At 46.0% G+C, this 25,123-nt stretch overlaps 1 protein-coding gene across 1 annotated transcript in view; it reads left to right on the forward strand.

The window, feature by feature from the left end:
- The window catches only part of Fah (fumarylacetoacetate hydrolase), a 34,182-nt gene that overhangs the window by 5,211 nt on the left and 3,848 nt on the right, over positions 1-25,123 (forward strand). Inside the window, exons 3-13 of the mRNA XM_027926048.2 lie at positions 486-607; positions 1,081-1,130; positions 3,303-3,393; positions 8,683-8,780; positions 8,893-8,945; positions 11,653-11,752; positions 12,495-12,625; positions 15,099-15,174; positions 17,284-17,330; positions 19,241-19,342; positions 20,077-20,194. Of these exons, the coding sequence (XP_027781849.2) occupies positions 486-607; positions 1,081-1,130; positions 3,303-3,393; positions 8,683-8,780; positions 8,893-8,945; positions 11,653-11,752; positions 12,495-12,625; positions 15,099-15,174; positions 17,284-17,330; positions 19,241-19,342; positions 20,077-20,194 (988 nt within the window). The remainder of the gene's footprint in view (positions 1-485; positions 608-1,080; positions 1,131-3,302; positions 3,394-8,682; positions 8,781-8,892; positions 8,946-11,652; positions 11,753-12,494; positions 12,626-15,098; positions 15,175-17,283; positions 17,331-19,240; positions 19,343-20,076; positions 20,195-25,123) is intronic.

Consider the following 25,123-nt stretch of genomic DNA (forward strand, 5'->3'; position numbering starts at 1 on the left):
GATGGATGGAAACACCTGGAATGAGGCATAATTCTCCCAGGTTCTTCGGCTGGTAGTATTAGAACTGGGACTGCCTTCTGACCCTTAACATCCACAGGTGCTGTCTCTACCATGCCTCATTGGCTAAGAAATCCCTTCTTGGCTTTTCAGGAGCCCCAGGGAGAGGATTTAGGTTGTTCCATGCATCTGTACACTGGAGGAATGGAGTCCCCTGTAGCTATAGACCAGACTGGGCTTAACAGGCTATTTTCCGGAGAGCAGCTCATGGGCTTTGACAGTTGTGTACACATCCATGAGGGGATGAAGCAGTATCAAGAAAGGTGATGGCTTTCTCCAGCTTGATACATAAGTGACAAAATCAAAAGCAAAGATCCTGAGCATTTGAGTGAACAGAGAGGAGTCAGGGCCCTGGCAAGGTGGCTAGACTCTCCTGGGCAAGAATGCTTTCCCATGCATGAACTCCTTTCTCCCTCTTTTGGTCCTAGCCAACTCTCAACAGCTTCATGGGTTTGGGCCAGGCTGCCTGGAAGGAGGCAAGAGCATTTTTGCAGAACTTGCTGTCCGCCAGCCAAGCTAGGCTCAGAGATGACATGGAGCTTCGGAAGCGGTGAGGAACATATGGACCTTGGTGGGAAGGTGGGACACTGCAGGGGAGACAAGGACTGGGGGATAAGCAGCGCCACCGAGTCATGACACGGCTGCCTTCGCCCTTTTGAGTCAAGCTGGTTTCCGTGCAGCCCCTGGTGGGCTGCATATTTGTGGGAGGGTTCTAATGTCTGGATGGGAGCTGCCAGGTCAGGCCCAGAGGCCCTCTCCCTCCTCTTTGGCATCAGCTATGCCCCTGTCTGGTTTCTAGAACAGAAGTTCCTACCCCCCATTCCTATTTTCTAGAGTGCAATATAGAGATAAGACATTTTGACTCCAGTGCCTCCTTCATGGTGGGGCCTAGTCCAGCCTAGAGGCACCCACTGGAGATGGTGATCAAGATTTTGGGGATGGGCTAAGCCTGCAAGCAGGCAACCAAAGCAGGGCCCCACTTTACTGTTTGCTTGACCTTGAAGCCCTGGTTCTGTGTTTCAGTGCGTTCACCTCCCAGGCTTCTGCCACGATGTACCTTCCAGCCATCATAGGTGAGTACTGTCTCCACTCAGGCAATGTGAGTAGTTTAATGAACTGAGAGGGCTGGCCAGGTGCCTTTGTCCCCTGTCTGGGTTGGGGAGGATCTGGAATAAGATCTCCAGGTGGTTACCCACTCCAACACTGACCAGTCTCACAACTCAAGCCAGCATTGGCTCAAAGCTTGCACTCTCCTAGACTAGTTGCAGGCTGCTCAAGTTCATGACTAACCACATGGCTCCCTGTGCAGCAGATTGTTCTTTCTTCCCAGAGAGCTGTGGGGACTCTGCTCTGAGCTGTTAAGGGTGAGTAGTTTTGAGGAAGGCGGCCAGAGGGCTGTGCAGGACCCATTTGTGTACTTGGTAGGCTGTCTGGTTGGACTTTGAATCAAAAAGTTGAAGTGACTTAGCCTGAAGCAAGGAGAAGCAGATCAGCCTGTGGCCAGCGGCACAGGGGCTTCATTCTTGTCTATCAGCCCTGGGGGAGGCCACAGCTATTGGGTTTGCCTGGGCACCAGTGTGCTAAGAGGCTGGCTGGCCCTGCCCTCCAGAGGACAGGACTCTCTAGGCTAGCTCTTCAGTTGACTAAAGTCCTTTGTGCTGGAGGCTTGGCAAATGGTGGGTAGAGGGTGGGGTGGGCCTGGCATGTCACTTGCTTCCCCTCATGCACTCAGGGCAGCGTTCTTTTTGACAAACTAGTTGTCTTTCAGGGATTCCTTATCATTTCTGGTTGACTGATGGTCCCATTCCTTGTTTATTTTGTCACGGATTTATTCTTTTGATAAACATCCCAGCTCCAGTTTCTGTGCTTTGGTACTGAAGGTAGGAAACAGCAGCCAAGACTCAGTCTGTTCACCCCTTGCTCAATCTGCCTTTAGGTTTTGCTTTCTTCTCTCATCGTTCCCCATTTATTTCCATGTGTAGTCTGGAATGATGGATTGGGGTTCTCATTGTGGGTTTTTGTTTGCTTGTTTTTTTTTTTTTTTAATAGGAGATTTAGGAAGATAAACAAGCAAACCTTCCCATCTAGATTTTCCTGAAGATTTCAGTAATTCATTCCCCGAATGAGAGAGGATGCTTACAAGCTACTTTGGTTTGGTTTTTGGTTTTTTGGTACCATGGGTTGAACCCAGAGGTGCTTAAGCACTGAGCCACATTCCCAGCACTTTTTATTTTTTATTTTGAGACAGGATCTTGCTAAGTTGCTAAGGGCCTCACTAAGTTGCTGAGACTGGTCTCAGATTTTCAAGCCTCCTGTCTCAACCTCCTGAGTCGCTGGGATTATAGGTGTGTGCTCCTACATTTAGCACAAACCACCCTGTTGAGTTCATCGGAATCAGCAGACACTGACTGAACACCTTCAGTGAACAAAATCTTATTCTTAAGACTGAGGGAGGGGCTGGGGATGTGGCTCAAGCAGTAGCACGTTCGCCTGGCGTGCGTGCGGCCCGGGTTCGATCCTCAGCACCACATACAAACAAAGATGTTGTGTCCGCCAAAAACTAAAAAATAAATAAATATTAAAATTAAAAAAAAAAAAGACTGAGGGAGAGTCAAACAAAATAAAATCTGAGCTGGGGCTCCCTGAAATGGCCACAGTATAGCAAAGATATGCACATATGTAACTGGTGCATCAAATGGAAAGGAAGCCTGCCCCAAGATGGCTCGGGTGACAGGATTTAGAAGAGGTAAGGATCCTGCTAGAGAGAGTGGGGGACTTCACACAAGGGTGGCCTCAATTAGTTGCTAGGATTTGACCACACAGAGACAAGAGAGGTGGCTCCAGAGGGTAGGTTCAGCTTAGGCATAGGGCAACCAGGGCTGTTCCCTGTATGGAATCACAAGCAGTTTTGTGTGTGTAGCTGAGAAGGAGATTTGAACTCCTTCTCAGAACTCTGAGAAGGAGATTTGGCGTCAGCCACTTTGTATTCAAATTCCACTGTGTTTCAGAATGATTTGGCTCCTTATTTCTTATTTTCTTCCTAGTTGTGGGGCAGGGGAGTGGGGTCTAAAACTGAATCTTAGTGAGGCTACTTTGTGCTGCATTTGGTGCTATTGCAGCCAGAAGAGTTTGAGCTTTGGGATGTGCAATATTTGTGTGGGCATGCTTACAGGCCCCATCCTGGGAACTGAATGCCCTCTATCATCAGGGTCACTGATGGCCTGCCTTGGGTCTTTCTTCTGCAGGAGACTACACAGACTTCTATTCCTCTCGGCAGCACGCCACCAACATTGGAATCATGTTCAGGGGCAAGGAGAATGCACTGATGCCCAATTGGTATGTCCTGGACCAGATGCTTGGATAAGTTCAAAGTCTGTCCATTTCCAACAGTTTGTTTGTTCCAGGCCCTCTTAGGTTAAAGCAAACTGGGGATGTAAACCAAAAATGATGAAGATGTTGCAATCTGTGCAAACAATGGCCTCAGCCTCTAGTCCTTTCAGCATGACTGTGGACCTGCTGTGGGACTATGGGGTGGTCCTTTAAACTCCTATTCTCTAAAGAACAGAGATTAGAATTACATTCCCTGAATCTCTGGGTCCTTCTAGGTTCTTTCATTTGTAAGCTATTATCGTTCTATTGGCATATCTTAAATCCTTGCATTCTCTATATTTAGCATGTTCTGATGAATGAGAATCCTTAAGTGTGCCCAGTGCCATTTATTCCTGCTTTCCAGTATGTTCAAAAATTTGATCCTCTAGTAGTTCTTTAAGGGCATTCAGGCCATGACTATTTTTCTTTTTTTTAGTTGTAGGTGGACACAATAACTTTATTTTGTTTATTTATTTTTATGTGATGCTGAGGATCGAATTCAGTGCCTGGTAGGTGCGAGGCAAGCACTCTACCTCTGAGCCACAACCCTCCCCCCTCAGGCCATGACTGTTAACCCCATTTTCCACAAGAGAAAACAGCCTCAGAGAAATATTCACTTACCTGTGGATAAACAGGAGTCTTGCTCTGCCCTGGGAAAGCCAATGCCCAAGCCGAGAATCCAAGCCTCAATCCTGGCCACTTGTTCTGTGTTGTCCTCTGGATGTTGACAGTCAGAACTGAAGAGGGCCAGGACATGGCAGCAGGCATACTCCCAGAGAGGCCATGCCAAGGGGAAGGACCTGTTAGACCAAGCTAAAGATGGAAGAGGGGAAAAGAGAATAGGATAACACCCAAAAAGTCAGCAGCAAGGATAGAGGTGCAGAGCAAGGCATGGGTAAGCCCGGGACTAGAGCCCAGGCTCTCAGCTCCCACTGAGATGGGCAGATATTAGAGACTCTGGCCTTGTGCAGGCTCTGGGCTGCCTTTGTCCCCACCAATCAGAACCTGTCTATTCGTAACATCCTTGGAGGTGATGACCCAGTGAACTGTCCAACTCCGAAGGAGCTAGCTGTCACCAGGGTGCCAGGACTCCAGCAGGCAAAGGCCAGGGGTAGCAGGAAGTGAGTGGGTCGGAACTATGTCTGGAACCAAGTGGAGAAGTCTCAGCCATTCACAGCCCATTTCCTTCTGCAGAATAAAAGCAAAGAGGTTGTCTCTAGTGATGTTTGTGACAAGGTGACCTGTGGCTGTGCCTTTTTTACTTTTTGTTCATATTCTTTATTGTAAAGGTAGAACAGATTGAATATCCCTTATCTAGAATGCTTGAGACTGGACGTGTTTTGAATTTCAGATTTTGGAATATTTGTTTATACATAATGAGAAAACTTGGGATAGAACACACATCTAAACACAGAATTCATTATGTGTCTTATATACCTTATAAACATAGTCTGAAGGTAATTTTATACTATATATTAAAGTTTTGCACTATACATAAATATATATGTATAATTGTTTATATTTATATATATTATATATGATATCCATTAAAATTTTGTACGATACAATATGTATAATTGTTTATATTGACATATAATATGTATAATGCCATATATTATACATAATATATTACATATATAAGATGTTATAAATAATATATAACATGGGCTGGGATTGTGGCTCAGCAGTAGAGCGCTCACCTAACATGGGCGGGACCCGGGTTCGATCCTCAGCACCACATAAAAATAAAGGCATTGTGTTGTGTCCATCTACACCTAAAAAAATTAATATTTTAAAAAAATAATATATAACATATTATATTATAACATTATATTATATAATAATTAAAAATAATAACGCGATACATTATAATAATAATAATACAATACATTATAATTAATAATAATTAATTATATAAATTAACATAAAATTTTATTCTATAATACATTATAATACCTAATATATTTTAATGATTAATATAATAATGTATAATATATAATTATACAATATGATATTATGTATTATATAATTATATAATGTTAATTATAATATATGATTATATACAACATATAACTATAAATTTTATATGTTAAAAAAAAAAAATATATATATATATATATATATATATTATGTGTGTGTGTGTGTGTGTGGTGCTGGGGATTGAATCCAGGGCCTTGTGCATGCAAAGCAAGCACTCTACCAACTAAGCTATATTCCCAGCCCCCTATAATTTTTTTATATTTATGTATATGTATAATTTTGTTTGGCAGTGCTAAGGATTGAACCAGGACCTTAAGTATGCTAGGCAAGGGCTCTACCATTAAGCTTACCCCTAGGCCTATACAATATTTTCAAAAATTTTTTTCCTAAAAGAGTTTCACCAGGCACGTTGGTGCATGCCTGTAATTCCAGCAGCTCATGAGGCTGAGGCAGGAGGATCATGAGTTTAAAGCCAGCCTCAGCAGTACACAAGGCTCTAAGCAACTCAGTTAGACCCTGTCTCTAAATAAAATACAAAAAAGGGCTAGGGATGTGGTTCACTGGTTAAGTGCCCCTGAGTTCAATCCCTGGTACACTCACACAAAAAAAAAAAAAAAAAAAAAAAGTTTCATGCTATGGAATTTTCCACATGTGGTGTTATTGGTTTTTAAGAGTTCTTAATTGTAGAGCATTTCAGAATTTTAGTTATTGAATTAGGGGTGTTCAACTATATGCTTATTATGATTAGCCCAAACACTACAGAAAATACATAAAGCAAAACATTTATAATTTAAAATATGTACACCCTTTCACCCACAATTGTGCATCTATCCTACAGACTTAAATGCACTAGTGTGATTATATTCAAGAGCAAGAACGTTTCCTAGCAGTGTTTCTAGTCCTCAAAGCTAGAAGCAATCTCAGTGTTTGTTGGTAGAAGAATAGTTGAAAAACTACTCTCTTCCCATTATGAAGTCCTCTGTAGCTGTTGAAATATTTAAATAGAGACGTGAATGATATACATTAAAATTTCATTTAATGAAATTAAATTTAATAAAAGAAAATTTTAGAATATTACATAAATATCATGTACATTTATCAAAATGTAAATGACCTTGTGGTCATTTACATTTTGATAAAAAGGCAACAACATATATGCACATATACACTCTTTTAGTTTCCTGTAGCTGTTATAAACAAACCTGATGACGTAGACCAGCAGGTATACAGTCTACGTAGTTCTAAAATGAGTCTCACTTGAGCCAACATTAAGATGTCAGCAGGGCTGGTTCCTTCTGGAAGCTCCAGGGAGAGCCTGTTTCCTTTTCAGTTTTGTAGGCCACCTCTTCCTTGCCTTATGACCCCTTCCCTTTCTCCTCTCATATCTATTCTCATAGTTCCTACATCCTCCTTTAACCTTCTACCCTTTGACTTATAAGGACCCTTAACTTAATCATATCCTTTTTGCCATATAAGGTAATATCCATGGGTTCCAGGGATTTGGATCTTCTGAGGGGAGCCATTTCTCAACTTAATACACACACACGCGCGCACGCACACACACATACACACATGTGCACACATACACATCCATGTATATTTTATATATTTTTATGGACATATTTATAGGATACATACATATCTGAGTAGGCTGGTCTGAGCAGAGAGAAAGGCACAGAATAATAGCCCAACATAGTTCTCCTCAGGATAATAGCTGGATGGGGAGAACTGACCAAATATTCCAAAATCTGAAGAAAAGTTGAAATCTGAAATGCTTCTGGTTCCAAGCATTTCTGATAAGGAAGTCAACCTATATGTTGTCCTTTAACTTGGCTTTCTCTCTAGATATAGCAGTCTGCATTTTTACAAAGTCAAACATGATATTTGTTCTCTTTATGACATTTACTTTATTGTCATGTTTAGAAAGGCAATTTTGAAAATATTTTTTGTATTTTCCCCTAATGCTTGTAATACCTTTCTTTGTACATGTAGATCTCTAATCCATCTGGAATGTCCTTTTATGTTCAAAAAAAATGTGGGCTGTGGGTCTGTATTTGTTTCCTGGGGCTGTTGCAAAAAAAAAAAAAAAAAATACCACAACAGGTTGGCTTTTAACAGCAGAAATTTATTCTGTCACAGTTTTAGAGGCCATAAGTCTGAATGAAGGTGTCAGCAGGGCACCCTCTGAAGCTCCCAGGGAACCCTACCCTCCCTTGCCACTCCATTCTGTAGCTGCAGGCATTCCTGTGGCTCCAACCCTCCTATCTCGGCCTGTCTGCACATGGCCGCCTCCTGTTCTCCATGCTTCTGCCTCTTATAAGGACACTTTGGGTATAGGGCCCACTCAGATAACCCAGAATGACCTCATCTTAAGATCCTTCACTTAATGACATCTACAAAGACTCCTTTCCACATTTTCATGGGGGTGAGGATGTGGCCATGCCTTTTGGGGAGCTGCCATTCACTGCACCACAGAGTCTAACTTCTCCCATTGTCCAAAACATTCACCAGTTTTATTTATGATATACTGCATTTCACCTCCAAGTGGCTCTCAGTGTATTCAGTTGACCGCCGCCCCCCAGTGCTATGCTATTTTAAATCTCTTCCTAGTGTTTTGATATTTATTTCCTCCCCCACATTTCTGTCTTACAAACAGAGCCTCTGGCAGTGTTCCCCTTGCCTGGGATGACTCTTTCACTCTGACTCTAGTTCCAGGGTCCCCTGGGATTAGGTTGGGAGTGGGCCACAGAGGAAGCAGCAGAACCTTGTGGTCAGAGAGACCTGGATTTGAATCGCTTTGCTACCTTTTCAAACTGGGTGACCTCAGCCAAGCCAGGAGTGTTCTTAGAGCCTAAGTGTACTTTTGGTTTTAAAACCATATGTATATATTGACTCTATGTTCCTTTTTAAAGTTTATTTTAAAATAAGTATGAGCCAGGTGTGGTAGTGCATACCTATAATCCCAGCAACGCAGGAAGCTCATGAGTTTGAGGCCAACCTGGGCACCTTAATGAGACCCTTGGAAACTTAGCAAGGCCTTGTTTCAAAGTAAAAAAATCAAAAAGGACTGGGAATGTGGCTCAGGGTAAAGTGCCCCAGGATTCAATCCCCAGCACAATCAATCAATCAAGAAAGATATGTAGCTCAGTTAATAAAGTGCTTGCCTCGAATGCACAAGGCCCTGAGTTCAATCCCCAGTACCACACACACACAAAAAGAAAGAAAGATATGTAAGAGCTTTGATGTCCTGCTCTCTCCCTCACCTTCCTTTATCAGGCTGCACTTACCCGTGGGCTACCATGGCCGTGCTTCCTCTGTTGTGGTGTCTGGCACCCCAATCCGAAGGCCCATGGGACAGATGAGACCTGATAACTGTAAGTGACCCCCCATCTCTAGACCCTTCCAGTGCCCAGCTCTCTGTTCTCACACAGTGGGTTCTGCAGCCTGGCACTCACAACAGCTCCTTTTATCCTGATGTTATTCCAGCCAAGCCTCCCGTGTATGGTGCCTGCAAACTCCTGGACATCGAGTTGGAAATGGTAAGCTGGGCTTTGCAGTATGTTTGTTGTTTTGGGCAGTGCTGGGGATAGAACCCAAGGCCTTATGCATGCTAGGCAGCTGCTCTTCCACTGAATTACACACCTACCCACCCCACCCCTGTGCTGTGGTGTTTTATTGACATAGGATCTCCTATGGCAGGAAAGTGTTTGGTGGGATGGTTGCCCTGCATGATGAGCTGTCCACACACCTTCATCCACATGGGTAGCAGTTCTGCTGTTGGAAGTAGAGTCAATCTGGGTCATTCACAGATTCCATATTTCCAGATTTACCCACTTACTGAAATTTATTTGTAACCCCAAAATTGACACTCAAGACCTTTTGTGGCCACTACCATGAAAAGAACAGTGAAAAATTTTAGTCTCCTGGAGTGCAAGTTCCCTGCGAGGTTGAACTTCCTGTTTCTGCTCTCATCCTATAAATGTGTTCTTTTCGTGGTCTATTTAGTGCCATAGTTTTCATATTTTCATGCTTTTTTGGGTAAATGTGTTATTTATAACAGCCCCCCACGTACAGGGCCCAAGTGCTGACTTGTGTTCCTAAGTGCAGGAAGGCTGATGTGCCTTACAGAGGATGTGTGTGTCAGATAAGCCTTTTTCAGGCATGTATTCTAGCATGGAGGGCAGGGGATTTGATGTTAATGAATCAACAATATATATCAAATAAGTGTCTTTAAACAGAAATACACATACACTAAGGTTTTATAGTTATGTATTGACCAATTCATAAAAATGTGATTAGAGGCTTATAGGAACCTAACTGTGTATGCCCCTTAGGAACATTGACTCAGTATTTGCTATTTCAGTGTTCTGGTGACTTCATAGAACATAATTACCTTGAATTACAAGAATCCACCAGAGGGCTGGGGTTATGGCTCAGCGGTAGAGCGCTCGCCTAGCATGTGTGAGACCTTGGGCTCGATCCTCAGCACCACATAAAAATAAATAAAATAAAGGTATTGTGTCCAACTACAACTAAAAAATAAATAAATAAAAAAGAATACACCAGAACAGCCCTATTGCATTTATGGTTAGATCCATACAAGCTCAAAACAGTGGTCATTTCGAGACTTTACTTTTTTTTTTTTTTTTTAACTTTTTGAGATAATTATTTGAGATCTTTAACATGCAGTTGTTAAAAAAAAAAAAAAAAAAAAAAGAGAGAGAGAGCCTGAATACCCTTCATGCATCTCCTCCTTGGTAACATTCTACATGTCTGTGGTACCATATGCAATCAGGATATTGATGTGGGTATAGTTGGTTCCATCACTCCTTCATGCTGCAGGACTGTTCTTCTTAAGAGGGACACTGAACTCAGAGCAACCCTCTAGGTGAGCAATCAGGAATGTGATGAGAAAGAGGAGCTGAACTGGAAGAAGGAGGGCAGAGGGGACATTGGCAGGGTCCTTACTGTCTCTTGGGTTGTTGGATGATAGATGGAGCTGGGCCCAAAGCAGGAAGTGTAGGCAGGCAGACTGAAGGGCTCTCTCACTGTCAGTACCCAGTGTTTTAGCGGTGTCTCAGGAAGCTCTAGCATCTTATTCTTGCAGATGTAAGGGAAGAAGCCAGGGGGCCACCCAGGCAGGCTGTGGCAGAGGGAATCTGGGTTTGGTTAGATGCAAGTTGGAGAACCAGTGGACTTTGCTAGAGCTCCTTGTAGCTGCCATCCTACCCTGAGATTTCTTCAGATTTGGATCTGAGGAGGGAAATGGATGGTCATCTACCAAATAGTCTCCCCATCAGTAAGGGTGTTCCCCACCAGCTCTCTGCTTTCCACAGCCTTTTTGAGGGAGTCTTCGGAGACTCCAGGAAGAAGACCCCCCTTCCAGTTAAGATGCCTGAGCCCAGGTTTGGGGCCAGGATTTTCCTTCTGGGAGAATGAAATACTCATGGGCAGATGCTTCTCCTGTTTGGGTCTCTTTTGGTGTTGGGCAGAGAAAAGACAAAAAAGTTTGAATGTGGAGAAATGGTTGGAGTAGGAGGCACAGATAGTCTGAACTTGAAGGTGGTGGAGTTCTCTGTGAGATAGTGCCTTTGGGTTATTTTTATTTGTTTGTTTGTATGTTTGTTGTTTTTAATCCTGATGAAAAATTTTCAGTGTGTAAACACTGTCATAGAACAAATTGAACTGTGATTCTAGTTGGCAAAAGTAGCTTATTTTTTTGTAATTTGGAAAGAGATTCTCCTGTTTTTCCCTTATAGATGTCTGGATATTCTACAGGCTCATAGACATCATGGGTGCTGTTTTCTTCTGAGGCAGTGGGGTGACAAATTGGGCATGAGATGCACCTATCAGGCAGGTTGCACTGCATTGAAGGAGCAACCTTTTGATTTTTTGTGACATGAGGACAAATCCTAGTATTTTCCTTTTTCACAAGCCACATATAGCTATCAGATAAAATGCAAAGCACAGGGCGAGAGGCAAGGATCAGAATGGCCTGGGATGTGCTGAGTAAAGGGAAGAAGCTGCTGCAGAACTCAGGGTGTGAAGAGGCAGGCACTGGCACACTGCCACTCATGCTTTCCCAAAGTGCAGTCCTTGACTTTGAGATAAAGTGAATTCATGCCAGGCCCCTGTGGCAGGCCTTGACCCCTGGCCATGGTTTGGAAATATTTGACCTTCACTCTCTAGGTGACAAGTGATCTGAGATGGCAGGTCAGCTGTTCTAATTACCTTTCCCCATATCAGGCTTTCTTTGTAGGCCCTGGGAACAGATTCGGAGAGCCGATCCCCATTTCCAAGGCCCATGAGCACATTTTTGGAATGGTCCTCATGAATGACTGGAGTGGTAATTACTGGTGGCTGAGCTTACTGTGAATGTTGTGTTCTGAAGGCAGCTGAGGAGGGGGTGGATTGGGACACTGTCCCAGAAGCTATAGGTCGTTTCCTGGGTCCGTGTTGGTCACAGGCAACAGGTGGTGCAATGACTGAGGTGTGGATTTGGGTATCAGACAGACTTCCTGGCTCTGAGAACTTGGGCCAGTCACTTAACCTCTCTGAACCCCAGCTGTCTCAAATGTCGAGTAGCAACCTAGCTGACATAACTAATATTTATTGAGTGCTCACGTGTTAGATCCTGGGCTCAACACCTGACGTGTTCTCTCCTACGGATCCCTATAGGCTATTAGTAGTATTGTGCTTCCCACTTGGTGAACAGAGGCACAGAGGGATTGCAGTTAGTTGCTGAGCTAAGACATGAAGCTCACCAGCCCTGCCTCTGAACCTGAGCTCTCAACACTTTTGCCATATGTAGGAGGAAGATGGTGCCAGAGGTCCTACAAAGTCCTCTCCCCCTCTACCTGTTCACAGGAGATATCCTGGCCATCCATTGGCCATTCTTCTTTGCAGTAAACTGGCACCTTGACATTGAATGCTCTAGCCCCCTTTTCCTGGGGCAGCCTGCTTGAGGCCAGAGCCCCCATGGGAAGGGCAATGCTGAGTGTCTTTGCTCCCTAGTCAAGGGAAGGAGGGAACCCTGGGGCCAGCCCCAGTCAGCCTTGGTAAGCCTAGGCCTGCCCTTCTTCCTTTAGCTCGAGACATCCAGCAGTGGGAATATGTTCCTCTTGGACCGTTCCTCGGGAAGAGTTTTGGAACCACCATCTCTCCATGGGTGGTGCCTATGGATGCCCTCATGCCCTTTGTTGTGCCCAACCCAATACAGGTAAGCACACCTACTGCAGGAGGCTCCCAATCCAGGGCTCAACTTTCTGAAAGCCTGCTGCCAGCTGAGCAGGCACACCAGGTGTAGAGACCATTGAGAGGGAAGCGTTGTACCCACAGCATGCCCACATTGTGTCCACAGTGGAGTGCCCTGAGCATCCTGGTTGCGGTGACCTCCAGGCAGTCATGGCTCCAATCATTCTCCCTTGTGGCTTCCCTGCCCTCTGCACAGTTCTTAGGAAAAACAGAGAATTTTGTAATCTCTAGAATCCTCCCAGGACAGAGGATCCCAGCTCCTACCACCTCATTGCACAACTTCCCAGGTTGCCTTGAAATATGTCCTGTACCAATGGCGCCCCCTGGAGGCCAACTCATAGAATGTGGTTTGGAGTTGAGCTTTGATGGTGGGATGGCTGCAGCCTCCTGTCCTCAGCACCCCTATCCAGGCCTGGGTTTGTGGTCTCACCCCTCACTCCTTAATCTGCCCCACCTTCTTGCCGGTGCCTCACTAAAGTCACCTATGACCTTAGGGCCAGGACCTCTTTGCAGTTCCTTAGTCCCTTACACTTTTCTTTTTTGTGTGTGTGTGTGTACTAGGGATTGAACTCAGGGGCACTGGGCCACCGAGCCACATCCCGAGCCCTTTATTTTGTATTTTACTTAGAGACAGGGTCTCAGTGAGTTTCTTAGCACCTTACTTTGGTGAGACTGGCTTTAAACTACTTGCAGTTCTCCTGCCTCAGCCGCCCAAGCTGCTGGGATTTATAGGCGTGCGCCGCACCTCGCTTCAATCCCTTACTCTTCCTAGGCATTTTCTTACCTTTGACTTCTGGGGATGCATCCCATCCCCCTTTATCTCTGGGTCTCTGCAATGTCTCATTCCAATTCTATCCTCTAGGGAGAACAGAGCTCCCAGTCCTTTGCCCTGCTCCCTCCACACCCTCCCTGGGGCCATCTCATCTACCTTCTCTCATGCCCTCTGATGTCATCTCAGTGTTTGCGCTTTTTTTTTTTTTTTGGTACTGGGGATCAAACCCAGGGTGTTTAGCCACTGAGCCCTTTTTTAAAAATAACTTTATTCAACCAACAATAAAAAATTAAAAAAAAAAATAACTTTATTTATTTTTTTTTATGTGGTATTGAGGATCAAACCCAGTGCCTCACACATGATAGGCAAGCACTTTACCACTGAGCCACAACCCCAGCCCCTCCAGCACCCCCCCCTTTTTTTTGAGACAGGGTCTCATTAAGTTTCTTAGGGCCTTCTAAGTTGCTGAGGCTGGCCTTGAACTTGTGATCCTCCCTGCCTCAGCCTCCTGAGTTTTTGGGATTATAGGTGTGAGCCACCACACTTGGCTTCAACATTTCCTCTCTTAAAAAACAAACTGGAGTCATTCCCTAAAAACCAGCTCCTCCTGAAGTTCCTGTGGGCTCTCACCATGCCCCTGCTCTCCTCAGCACTCCTGCCACAGCAACCCCACCCCACCATCATTTTCAGCTACCAAGACCTGGCTCTCCCTCCCTCTCAATGAGTCCTGTGGCCACTTCCTCTGTAGCCATGGTAGCCATGGTCAGTTGCTTTTCTGACCTCACCAGGGACCACCTGGGCTGCCTCCCCACTCCAGCCTCATCCTTTGTCAAGCTGTCTTCAAGGGCACTGCCCTGTCCTGAGATGTCTGGGCTCTGCCTACCTTGGCCAGCCCTTCCAGTAACTCTTGTCCCTTGTGAACTATATTTATTTAACATTTTTCTCTAAAGCAGCTCCCAGTTCAAAACTTAAGTAATGTGTTGAGAAAAGGAATTTTATATCCCTACCAACATCCCTAGCCACATCATTAATCATAAAAAGAAACACAGGAGCTGTGGCATGGCTCAATGGCAGAGGGCTTGCCTAGCATGCTCAAGGCCCAGGATTCAATCCCCAGCCCTGAAAAAAAGAAAAGAAACACAAATAACCATTGAAATCACCAAACATGATCTCATGTCCCCCAAGTGATTCGTATGTCACACTTTGGGGAAGTACAGCTTTTGGCCAAAGCACTGTCTTTCTGGCACAGCTGTCAAAGCTACCCCCACAGCTGGCTCCTGCACCAGGCAGGACTCTTTGCTTCTGCTGGCTGCCCCAACCCTCTGTCTTCTGGGAGGCTCACCTTGCCCTTTGCCTTGCCCTAGCCTTTCCTCACAGGCTTCTTTCCCCATCTCTGGCCTCCCACTGTCCCCTTTCTCCAGCCCTCCCTATCCTGGCTTTCTGGAGCATCTCTGGTTTAGACCTTATAACTTTACACCTACCAATGCCCATCCCTTGGCTTCTCTTCTTAAGAACCTGGCACATATGACCACCCTGACTCCTACTGTCCAGCTAAGGTCCCAGAACATGGTGTTAGGTCCCTAGGAAGGAACACTCCTGCCACATGGGGCCTCGGTGAGCTTAGTCCACCTGCCAGCAACCTCTTTCCTGTGCTTTGCCCTCCCAGGACCCCAGACCCTTGCCATATCTCTGCCATGACCAGCCCTACACATTTGACATCAACCTTTCTGTTGCTCTGAAAGGTATGTTGTGGGGTGGGTGGGTGTGCACAGGGCTCAGTGGGCATGTGTGCCCAAGTGCCATTGCCCTGATGGTTCCTGAGCTTTGGCAAGGTGGAAGGGGAGGTGTCTGCTCCAGCCCTGGAAGCATGTATGGTTTTGTAAGGGAAAGAGAGAGGTAGGGGACATCCTTGTGCTCAAAGGGAGCCCCAATGGGCCCACGTCACATTGACTGAGCTCCCAACTACTTGGGCCAGAAATCATGGAGCTCAAATCCCATCCTTCCCTTGACTCCTTTCTGCAGTCTCCCAAACAGGGTCCTGGTCCCTGCTCACATACTGCCACTGACCCTATCTTCCATCAAGTATGGTAGATTTCATCCAGGGCCTGTCTGAAAGTCTGGCCTTGAAGGCCTGCCAGTGAGAGACCTCAGCCCGCTGGGGCCACGCACAGTCTCTGAGCCACATCCTGGGCCAGCCCCGAGAGCCTCGCAGACAGGTCCCATGTCCTGAGCTGCTCCCTGGACTCCATAACAGATCAGCAGAATCTTATTGAAAAAGAGTCTACTCTGTGGACCATGGTGGGGGGTCCAGGCTTGACCCTGCTCCTGCCCAACTTGAAGCTTAGGACCAGTTACCAAACCTGCCTTCCCTAGTTCGTCGCACGAAGTGGGATAACAGAGGCATCAGCCTGTGGTGCAGTAGTGAGGGCTGTGTAAGTCAGTCCATGTGAGGGTCTGGACCGGCATCTGCGCTTAGGCAGAGGCAGGGTCTCTTTCCAGGCCCCAGGTGAGGAATTGCCCGGGCTGCCTACAGAGCCCTCCAGGCCCCACTCTGGCCAAATCTCCATCTCCCTCAGTCTCTCCCTGGAGTTCTGTGATCTCACATTGGGCTCTGCTGTGTCTTTCCCACTGCTGGCCCCAGAGAGGGTTCCTAGCAGGAGACTCAGTGCCCTTCTCAAGAAGCAAGGAACAGGAGGCCCCTAGAGCAAAGCGCCTTGTGGCTGCCATGGCCCTCCAGGAACTTAGCTGGTCCTACTCTGTCATGTCACCAATTGGGGAAACTGAGGCTTAGAGAGGAAAATGGATTCACCCTGAGCCATTAGCAGGCTAATGGCAAGGCTGGGACTAAATCCAAGGATTATAAACTAGGCTACACACATGCATGCTTGGGGTCCCTTTTAGTTTGTTTTTTTATTCTTAGTGTTTCTTTCTGCCTAGAGGTGAGCCCACCCAGGGAGGGTGTTGTTGGGGAAGGGACAAGGTGATCAAGAAACCAGTGTCCAGAGATACAGTCCTGAATTTGCAGTTCTGATGTTCCGAGTTAGGATTTGGGTGAAGGGGTTCAGGAAGAGTGACTTGGGGACCCTGACCTTCCTTGGGGATGAAGAGCACACCTGCTGCTTGCTGCCTTGGGGGGAAGCCAGAGGAGGGGAGAAGCCAGATTTTGAGAGAATGGAAGAGCTTTTTAATTGTTAGTACTATTCAGAAATGGAACAGCAGTAGCCTGGTACCTAATAAATTTTGTAATAGGTGTTTACTAGATGTTGCCAGAATAATGAGCTAACATTGTTAGAGGGCTTCAGCAAGGGATTGATAGCTCCACCTTTCCAAAAGAATACCAGGGGGATAGCAGGCTATCCTTGACCAAAAATCACAAATAAGTTTCAGTGGGCATATTATTTCCAGTTGATTTGTGACTTCCAAGCATATTGTGTTAAGAAGGATTCTGAGGCTATATCTAGACTACGAGGACACATGTGCTGTGGTTTTGGGAGAATTGAAAGTGGTGGCTTGCACTAGACCATCTCTGTGGAAGTCTCCCAGCCCAGTACCCTGTGAATTTATTGTTTCACAAACTCTTAAGTGAAATCATATTGGACAATGGGAAGCTTAAGCCACAGGTCAGTTTTAAAAAATTTCTTCCCTAATTAGTGGAATTAAAACTTCATCTTGGGGCTGGAGTTATAGCTCAGTGGTAGAGCACTTGCCTAGCATGTGTGAGGCACTATGTTTGATCCTCAGCATCATTACAAAACAAATAAACAAACAAATAAATGAAATAAAGGTCCATCGACAATTTTAAAAATATTTTTTTAAAAAGACTTCATCTATGTTATTTCTCTTTCCAACAGGAGAAGGAATGAGCCAACCAGCTACCATATGCAGGTCCAACTTTAAGGTAAGCTTTGAAACTGTCATATTGCTTCTTTGGAGGAAGGAAAAGAGGTAGATCTCTCTTCCTGGTAGGAACAAGAGAATAGCATCCATTCTGGGATATGATGGTAGGTCAGCTTGAGGCCCTGGAGCTTCCATGACCCTGTCCCCTTCTAGAAATGGCTATAAGGTCAAGTTTCCTTGAACAGAGGCTTCACAGATGTGGTCAGAGATTTTCATGGGGGCCATAGGTCTTTTTAAGGATCAAGGTCTTATTCCCCCTGTCCTGCCAGGGGCTGGATTGATGAGAGTGTCTTATTTTTTTTGTAAGTGAACTTTTAATTGAAGCACAACACACATAGATACAAATACACAAACTGTACACGTGAAGCCCAAGGAATTCTCACAAATGAACCTTGCTGTATGACCAGCACCCAGGTAAAAAATAGGAAATCTGTAGCCCGCAGGAGTCCTCTGTGCTCCCTTCAGGTCATCACAGCCCCAGCAAGGGGTCAGCTCTCTCCAGCCTCTTGCTGCCATATGTGAATTTTGTGTCTCTGTCCCAGTGTTATGGAAATGGAATCTTTTCTGCCTGGCTTCTTGGTTTCAACATTTGTGAGCTTTGTCCATGTTGCCATGGGTAGAGACAGCTCGCTTTTCTTTCTGTGTAAGTGTCCCACTGAATCAACATTCCAGATGATTTAGCCATTCCACTCCTGATGGACATTTGGTGGTTCCCATTTTTTGCCCATCATACGATTACTATGAATGTTCTAGTACACATCTATTGGTGCTTGTATGTGCACATTTCTGTTGGGTGTATCTTCACAAATAGAATTGCTGGGTCATAGAGTATGTATACACTCAGCCTAGGAGAACTTTTTTTTAATATTTATTTTTTAGTTTTCAGTGGACACAACATCTTTATTTTATTTTTATGTGGTGCTGAGGATCGAACCCAGCGACCCGCGCATGCCAGGCAAGCGCACTACCGCTTGAGCCACATCCCCAGCCCCTAGGAGCCCTTTTGAATAGTTTTCCAGGGTGGTTTTCCAATTTATACTGCCATAGCAACATTTTAGCACTTTGGCTATTCCATATCCTGGCCAACGCAAGGTGTCATTTGCCTTTTCCTCTTAGCAGTTCTGGGGTCGTGGTTTCAGTTGTACTTCCCTATGACTAACGTAGCTGGGCATCTCTGGAAGTTGACCATTGGAAGATCCTCTGATCCTTTTTCCTTTAGTGTCCCTTTTAATTTAAGACTATCCTGGGCTTGTTAGGCTACAAGAAGAAATGAAGGGGGTTCCTTGTGAGGAAGCTTCCAGGCAGGAATCTGCTTCTGAGGCTCACTCTGCCTGCCTATGTGGCTGTAGGAGTGTCACACCCTAAAGGCTGTAACCATGCGGAAGCACAGTTGTGCTGTGCCTCTAAGCATCTCAGAGGCCCATGACACCTTGGCCCCCTCTCCCTTGGTGCTCCTTTGCCAGCCTGTTCTGACATCTGTTTGGGTCATTTGCCTCCAGGACTTGGCATTGGTTCCAAGGCCTGGGTGGGCGAATGTGAGGCCTATGCTCAGAGAAACGCAGTGCTGTGGGGAGGACTAAAGCCGCAGGGCAGGGCTTTAGGGCATTGAAGGCAGGGAGTGATTGTGTGCACTGGGCTCTGGGCCCATGACAGACAGAGGGCTGAACTGGGAGGTGGGCTTGGAGAAGGTGGTGGGGGAGGGATGAGATCATACAGGATCAGAACCTGGGTCTAGTGCAGGAGATGGAGGAGCAGTGGGACTTGTCCTGAGCAGTTCCACAGGAGGACAGCATTTCATTTCTATAAGGAGCCTGGAGAAGTGGCTGGGGAGCCTGCAGGGCAGGACAGGGAAGGCTGTTGAGAGTGGGCATGCCCACATCTGCTCACCCTGCCGGTGTCCCTCTCCCTCAGCACATGTACTGGACCATGCTGCAGCAGCTCACTCACCACTCAGTCAATGGCTGCAACCTGCGGCCTGGGGACCTCTTGGCTTCTGGAACCATCAGTGGATCGGTGAGTCTCCAGCTGCATGGATGGCCGCCCATAGAGAGCATCCCCGTCTCCACACAGACCAAGAGCCTTCAGCTCGCCATCGAGATAGGATTCAAGCCCAATGTGGGCAGACCTCACAACCCCATCTTTCTCCTACCTCCTCTGTCCCTGGAACAGAGGAGATTCTCTTCCATATTCAGACTGAAAAGAGACTGGCATGAACATGGGGCTCTGGCTCTCTGTATCCAGAGGGAAGAGTCAAGAGATAGCCACGGTGTCTTTATTGTCACTGTCTCACTCTGCTCCTGCCCAGGAGGAGGTGGCCAGACTGCTGCCCTTCTTGTCCTTCCTTGACCAAACCACAGGGTGGTATGTGTGCCAGTCTCTCTCCTAACCATGCCACCTGGGAGGTCTCTTCCCGGTGGGAGGGTGTTGTGCTTTACAGTGTCTGGTTCCTGAGCTGCGTCCTCCAGAGCTGGGAGGTGCATTGAAGGAGGTACCCAGCACATGGCCAGGGATTCACAGAGTCAGGTCCTGGACAAGTGAGAACCTTAGAGGGAAGGACGAACAGGTGGTATGTGGAGACTTCAGGATGTTTCTGCAATGGTCCCTCCAAGCTGAGGCAGGGTCACCATCATCAGATTCCCTGCCCTTGCCTGGGGCTCCCAGGTTTCACCAAGCACAGTCCATGCCAGAGCTCACATCCCACCAGTATAGAACTCCTGTGACCTGTTTTCCTCCTTCCCCTTATGAAGGAGCCAGAAAGCTTTGGCTCCATGCTGGAGCTGTCCTGGAAGGGAACGAAAGCCATAGAGCTGGGGAAAGGACAAACCAGGACGTTCCTACTGGATGGGGATGAAGTCATCATAACAGGTAAGGGCTGCCAGGCTCAGCAGGCTTCGTCTCTCTCCTAGTCTGCGGGCACTGCTGTCACTGTGAGACGTGCCCATCTGGCCACTGTGCCATCTGTCCTCATTTGCTCTGGCTCTGTCATTCCCAGGTTCTGAATCTGCAGGTTGGGTGCTTTGCTAACAGGGGCTTCAAGTGTGAATGTCTACCAGAAAGACCAGTTCTGCTTTGTCTCCATAGAGGCAGGTATCTTCCTATTCTGGCAGCAAATGCCGGGTGCAGAGCCCATGATCAGTGACGGGGTTCAGGGAGGCTAGAGCTGCAGCTGTGACTGAGACATCTTAGCAATCTGTTCCTAGGTGGCTGGGGTGCTGCATAGCTCTTGGGGGGTCATTTGCCTCCAGGACTTGGCATTTACCCTCCACATAGTATTAATAGTGAGGAAGGGTGCCTTAGTGCTTAGCAGCACGCTCATGAAAATCAAAAAGACTCTCAGGTCCCCACTGGCTATGTGACTTTCATCAAGTTATTTTACCTGAGACTCAGTTTTCCTCATCTTTAAGATGGAATTAATATCACAATGCTTAACCTCATAGCAGAGTTGCAGGAATTATGTAAACTGGTTTATTCCTCCAGTGGACATTGATCGAGCCCCATCCTGGGGTTCCAGTGCTGATGAAGACAAATGGATTGTCTGCTCTTCTGGGCTTTACCCCAGCGTCACACCTGCACCATCTTACAGATGACACCATGGAGTATAACAGGGCTGAACAACTTGCCCAAGGTCTTGCAGCCAGTTAATAATGAAATTTGGTTTCCCTTTCTGGCAGCCAATCTTCAGAACCCCAATATTTTTTTTTATCTTTGCAGTACTAGGGATTGAACCCAAGGCCTCATGCTTGACAAGCATTCTACCACTGAGCTTCAGAACCCCAATTCTTGGGAGGTTTTTGTTTTCCTTTTTCTTCTTTCTATATCCCCAGTCCTTTTTATTTTGCAACAAGGTATCACTAAGTTGCTGAGGCTGGCCTTGAACTTGTGATCCTCCTGCTTCAATTTCCTAACAACTGGGATTACAGGCCTGTGCCACTGCACCTGTACAGAACCCATGCCTTCAGTATATCTGGAGCACATAACAAAGTGCATGTTACATAGTAAGCACTTAAAAATAGAGATGATTTTTGTTGAGGACTTCATTGTCATTGCCATGTTTTCCAGAAGCCAGTTCTTAGAAGGCCTGGCATATTCAGTGGAATCCCTCTGTAAAGAGTATGAATCAGAGTGTTATGCTCTGCCCTATAAAGCAGCCCTCAGGGATGAGGTGGTGCCATCCCCTGTGCTCATGTTCCATATCCTGCTCTCAGCCTGCTCTGTGACTAGAACCCTGGACCCATTTCATCAGCATAGCCTCCTGAGCATCTTTTTAAGGTGCCTTGCCCTCTTTGTGCAACTGACCTGCCCTAGAGCACCATCCAATCATGGCTCGAATCCTAGCAGAGCTTTTGCACCAGCCCCCTGCAATCCACCCTGCTCTTGGGGCTTTAAAAATGAGTCTTCATGTTTGCTTTCCCCCTGTTACTCTTTTGCTCAAGCTCTTCTCCTGGTTCCCCTTTGCCTGTTTTGTTGAGCTCATATCCTTTTCTCATCTGATTCTGTCCGATTTGCTCAGCCTCATTCTCATACATAACTGTGGCGATAGAACTGCTTTTTTCGTTGCCTGTAAACCCTGGGCTTCACCCTGGCTCTGCCCAGTAATTGCCTTCCCTGGTCGCTCTGGTAAAATCAGTCTATCTTCTCTGCAAGCAATTCACCTTCAGGGTGGAATTCTAGTCATTGTATATGCATCAGTTTCTGTGCTCCTAGAAGTTTTCTGTGACTGCAATAACAGATAACTATGAACTTCATGGCTTAACAACAGAAATTTAGTCTCTTCCAGTACTTAAGGGCAAAAAGTCTGAAATCTGAACACTGACAGGGCCTCACTGTTTCCAGGGGCTCTAGGGAGCCTCTGTCCTTGCCTCTTCTAGCTCCCAGGGTCACCAGCATGTGTTGACTGTGACAGCATCTCTCTAGTCTGCCTCCATCACCATAGCATCTCTCTTCTGTCTTCTATCTCCCTCTGCCTTGCTCATAACACACTTGTGGTAGATTGAAATTCCACTCAGATACCTCATGTTAAGATCCTTAATCACATCTGCAAAATCTTTTATCATGTAAGATAAGATTCACCGATTCCAGGAGTTGGGACCTAATGTCTCTGGGGGCCATAACTCAGCCTAGTACAGAGCACATGGAGGGCATGGTTTAGACTAAATGGCACCTGCATGGTACTCAGTAAGGCTCTTGGTTAGTAGATTAAACAAAGTGGATTTGTCAGAAAAGATGCAGGTGGAGCTGAAGACTGCAACAAATGGTGCCCAGGATTAATCAGTAAATACTCACTTTCTCCTACTATTTCCTACTATTTTCTCCTACTAAATTCCAATTTAACCATACAGTTGCCTCACAATTGAAATCAGCCATTTGCAGACCAGAAATATGCAGAAAAGGGCTGGAGTTTTAGCTCAGTGGTAGAGCGCTTGCCACGCATGCGTGAGGCGCTGGGTTCAATCCTCAGTACTACATAAAAATAAGTAAATAAAATAAAGATATTGTGTCCATCTACAACTAAAAAAATATTTTAAAATTATGCAGAAAAATAATTGCAACTGTCCTGAACATCTATGGACTTATTCCTTATAAGTTTCTAATGGCCCGCTGACGTCAGCGACACTTGCTGCACTTGCCCTTGGAGTGCTTCCCATGCGGTCCCTTTTACACCTCCATAAGGTAGGCACTCTCGCCATCTCCTTCTTTCAGCAAATCGGACAGAATCAGATGAGAAAAGGATATGATCTCAACAAAACATCTATGGACTTAGTCCCTAAACAATACAGTACCACCATGTACATAGCATTTACACTGTATTAGGTATTATGTCTTCTAGATGATTTAAATGGAAGGTTGTGTAGGATATATGCAAATCCTACACAACTTTATGTAAAGGACTTGAGCTTCTATAGATTTTTGGTATCAAAAGGGTAGCAGGGCTGTTAGTTAGGCTTCACTACTGTTACCAAAATGCCTGAACAGAACAACTTAGAGGAGGAAAAGTTTATCAAGGGCTCACTGTTCTAGAGGTTCAGTCCATGGACAGCTGACTCCATTGCTCTGGGCTCAAGGTGAGAAGAACATGAAGGTGGAAGGGCATGGCAGAGGAAAGCTGCTCAGCTCCTGGTGGCCAGGAAGAGAGAAGGGGAAGCAAGGGACAAAATACAATCCCAGAGACATGCCCTCAGTGGCCTCCTTCTTCCAGCCGGGCCCCACCTGCCTGTAATTACCACCCAGTAATCCATTTAAATTATTAACCCATTATTAATCTCTCTAATAATCTAATCATTTCACCTCTGAACATTCCTACATTTTTCTAACATGAGCTTTGGGTATGACACCTGATAGCCAAACCATAACAGAAGGTCCTGGAAACAGTCCCCCTACAGATACCAAGGATCAACTGTATTTATTTAGCATCTGCAGGGGCCAGCCACATTGTAGGTATGCCTACTTTCATTCTTTCAGCTTGTAATCAACAAGGCTCTTAGGCTGTGTCCACCTGTGGAAAGGGCAAGGCAGGACAGGTGGCCTGCTGCAAGGACTGTTCTGCTACCTCCTTCCATGGCCTCTATGAGCACCTGACCCTGCACGGCCGCCTTCCTTCTTGAAAGCCGTACCCAGTGTTTTCATCTCTTTCCAGTCTTTACTCCTACTTCTCAGACTGGACCCGCTGTGTGCCTGTATGGCCACCTCATCATTTTCCTGCTTTATCATTCTGGATGACAATTACCCAAATCAGTTTCTAATGGCCCACTGACATCAGCTACACATGCAGCACTTGCCCTTGGAGTGCTTCCCATGTGGTCCCTTTTACACCTCCATGGGGCAGGTACTCTCACCATCCCCTTCTTTCAGATGCAGAAACCAAGGCCCAGACAGCTTTGCGCACTCAGGATCACACAGATGGTCAACTGCAGGGCCAGGATTTGAACCCAGATGGTCGCTCCAGGCCCTATGCTCTTAACCACGGCACACCTTGTCTCTCCAAAGGGTGCAGCATGATTCTCACTTCTGAGGGAGTCCAGAAAGCATAAAATGGGCAGCAGAACAGAAGATGAACTTAAACAACAAAAATCCAAGCATTTGGATGTAACTCATCTAATCACCAGTCTTGCTCTCTTGCCCCATCTGGTGTTCAGTTTATGACTTGCAAGAACATGTTCTGGGGACATTAGCACTGCTTGGACTGTGTGATATATACCTTTCTCACTGTCCTTCAGATCTTCAGTATGCAGATAGTTATGGTCAGTTGTGTCTTCTTTCTTGGTATCTGGAATTAAGTGGAAACCATATCCTAGCATCTCCTCTTTCTTTCCCTATAGTTGCTCAGTAATTATTATTCCACCCTGTTTGCCTCTGTTTCTCCATTTATTCAATTTCTCACCTTCATTGCTATTTGCTATGCTTGGTATAGAACTGCTCAACAAGACTGGCCAGGAGTCCCAGGGTGTAGAAGCAGCAAATCTTCATCCGGGACCATGGACAGTGGCCTAGGCGACTGTAGGAGGTAGTCTTGTCCTCTTTACTTGCTTTGGAGTCCCAAAGAATCAGACCATGGTTATGTTTTTTTCTCTGCCCTTCTCCTTCTCCAAAACCTGGCTCAACCAATGATGTCTAATTCCACACTCTGACCTTGACCGGCCTTTTGGGGGGGCCTCCTCCATCTATAGAATGGAGAGCTCTCTGCTAACTCCAGATACTTGTACACTTTCTTCTTTCTGCCCAGTCATACACCTGTCACACCTTCCCCTCCCCACCATTCTGGATCCTTCATGTCTTCCTAAGGCCCCACATAAGTCC

Source organism: Marmota flaviventris, chromosome 2 (genome assembly GCF_047511675.1).
Source record: "Marmota flaviventris isolate mMarFla1 chromosome 2, mMarFla1.hap1, whole genome shotgun sequence".
In the NCBI taxonomy this organism is placed as follows: domain Eukaryota; kingdom Metazoa; phylum Chordata; class Mammalia; order Rodentia; family Sciuridae; genus Marmota; species Marmota flaviventris.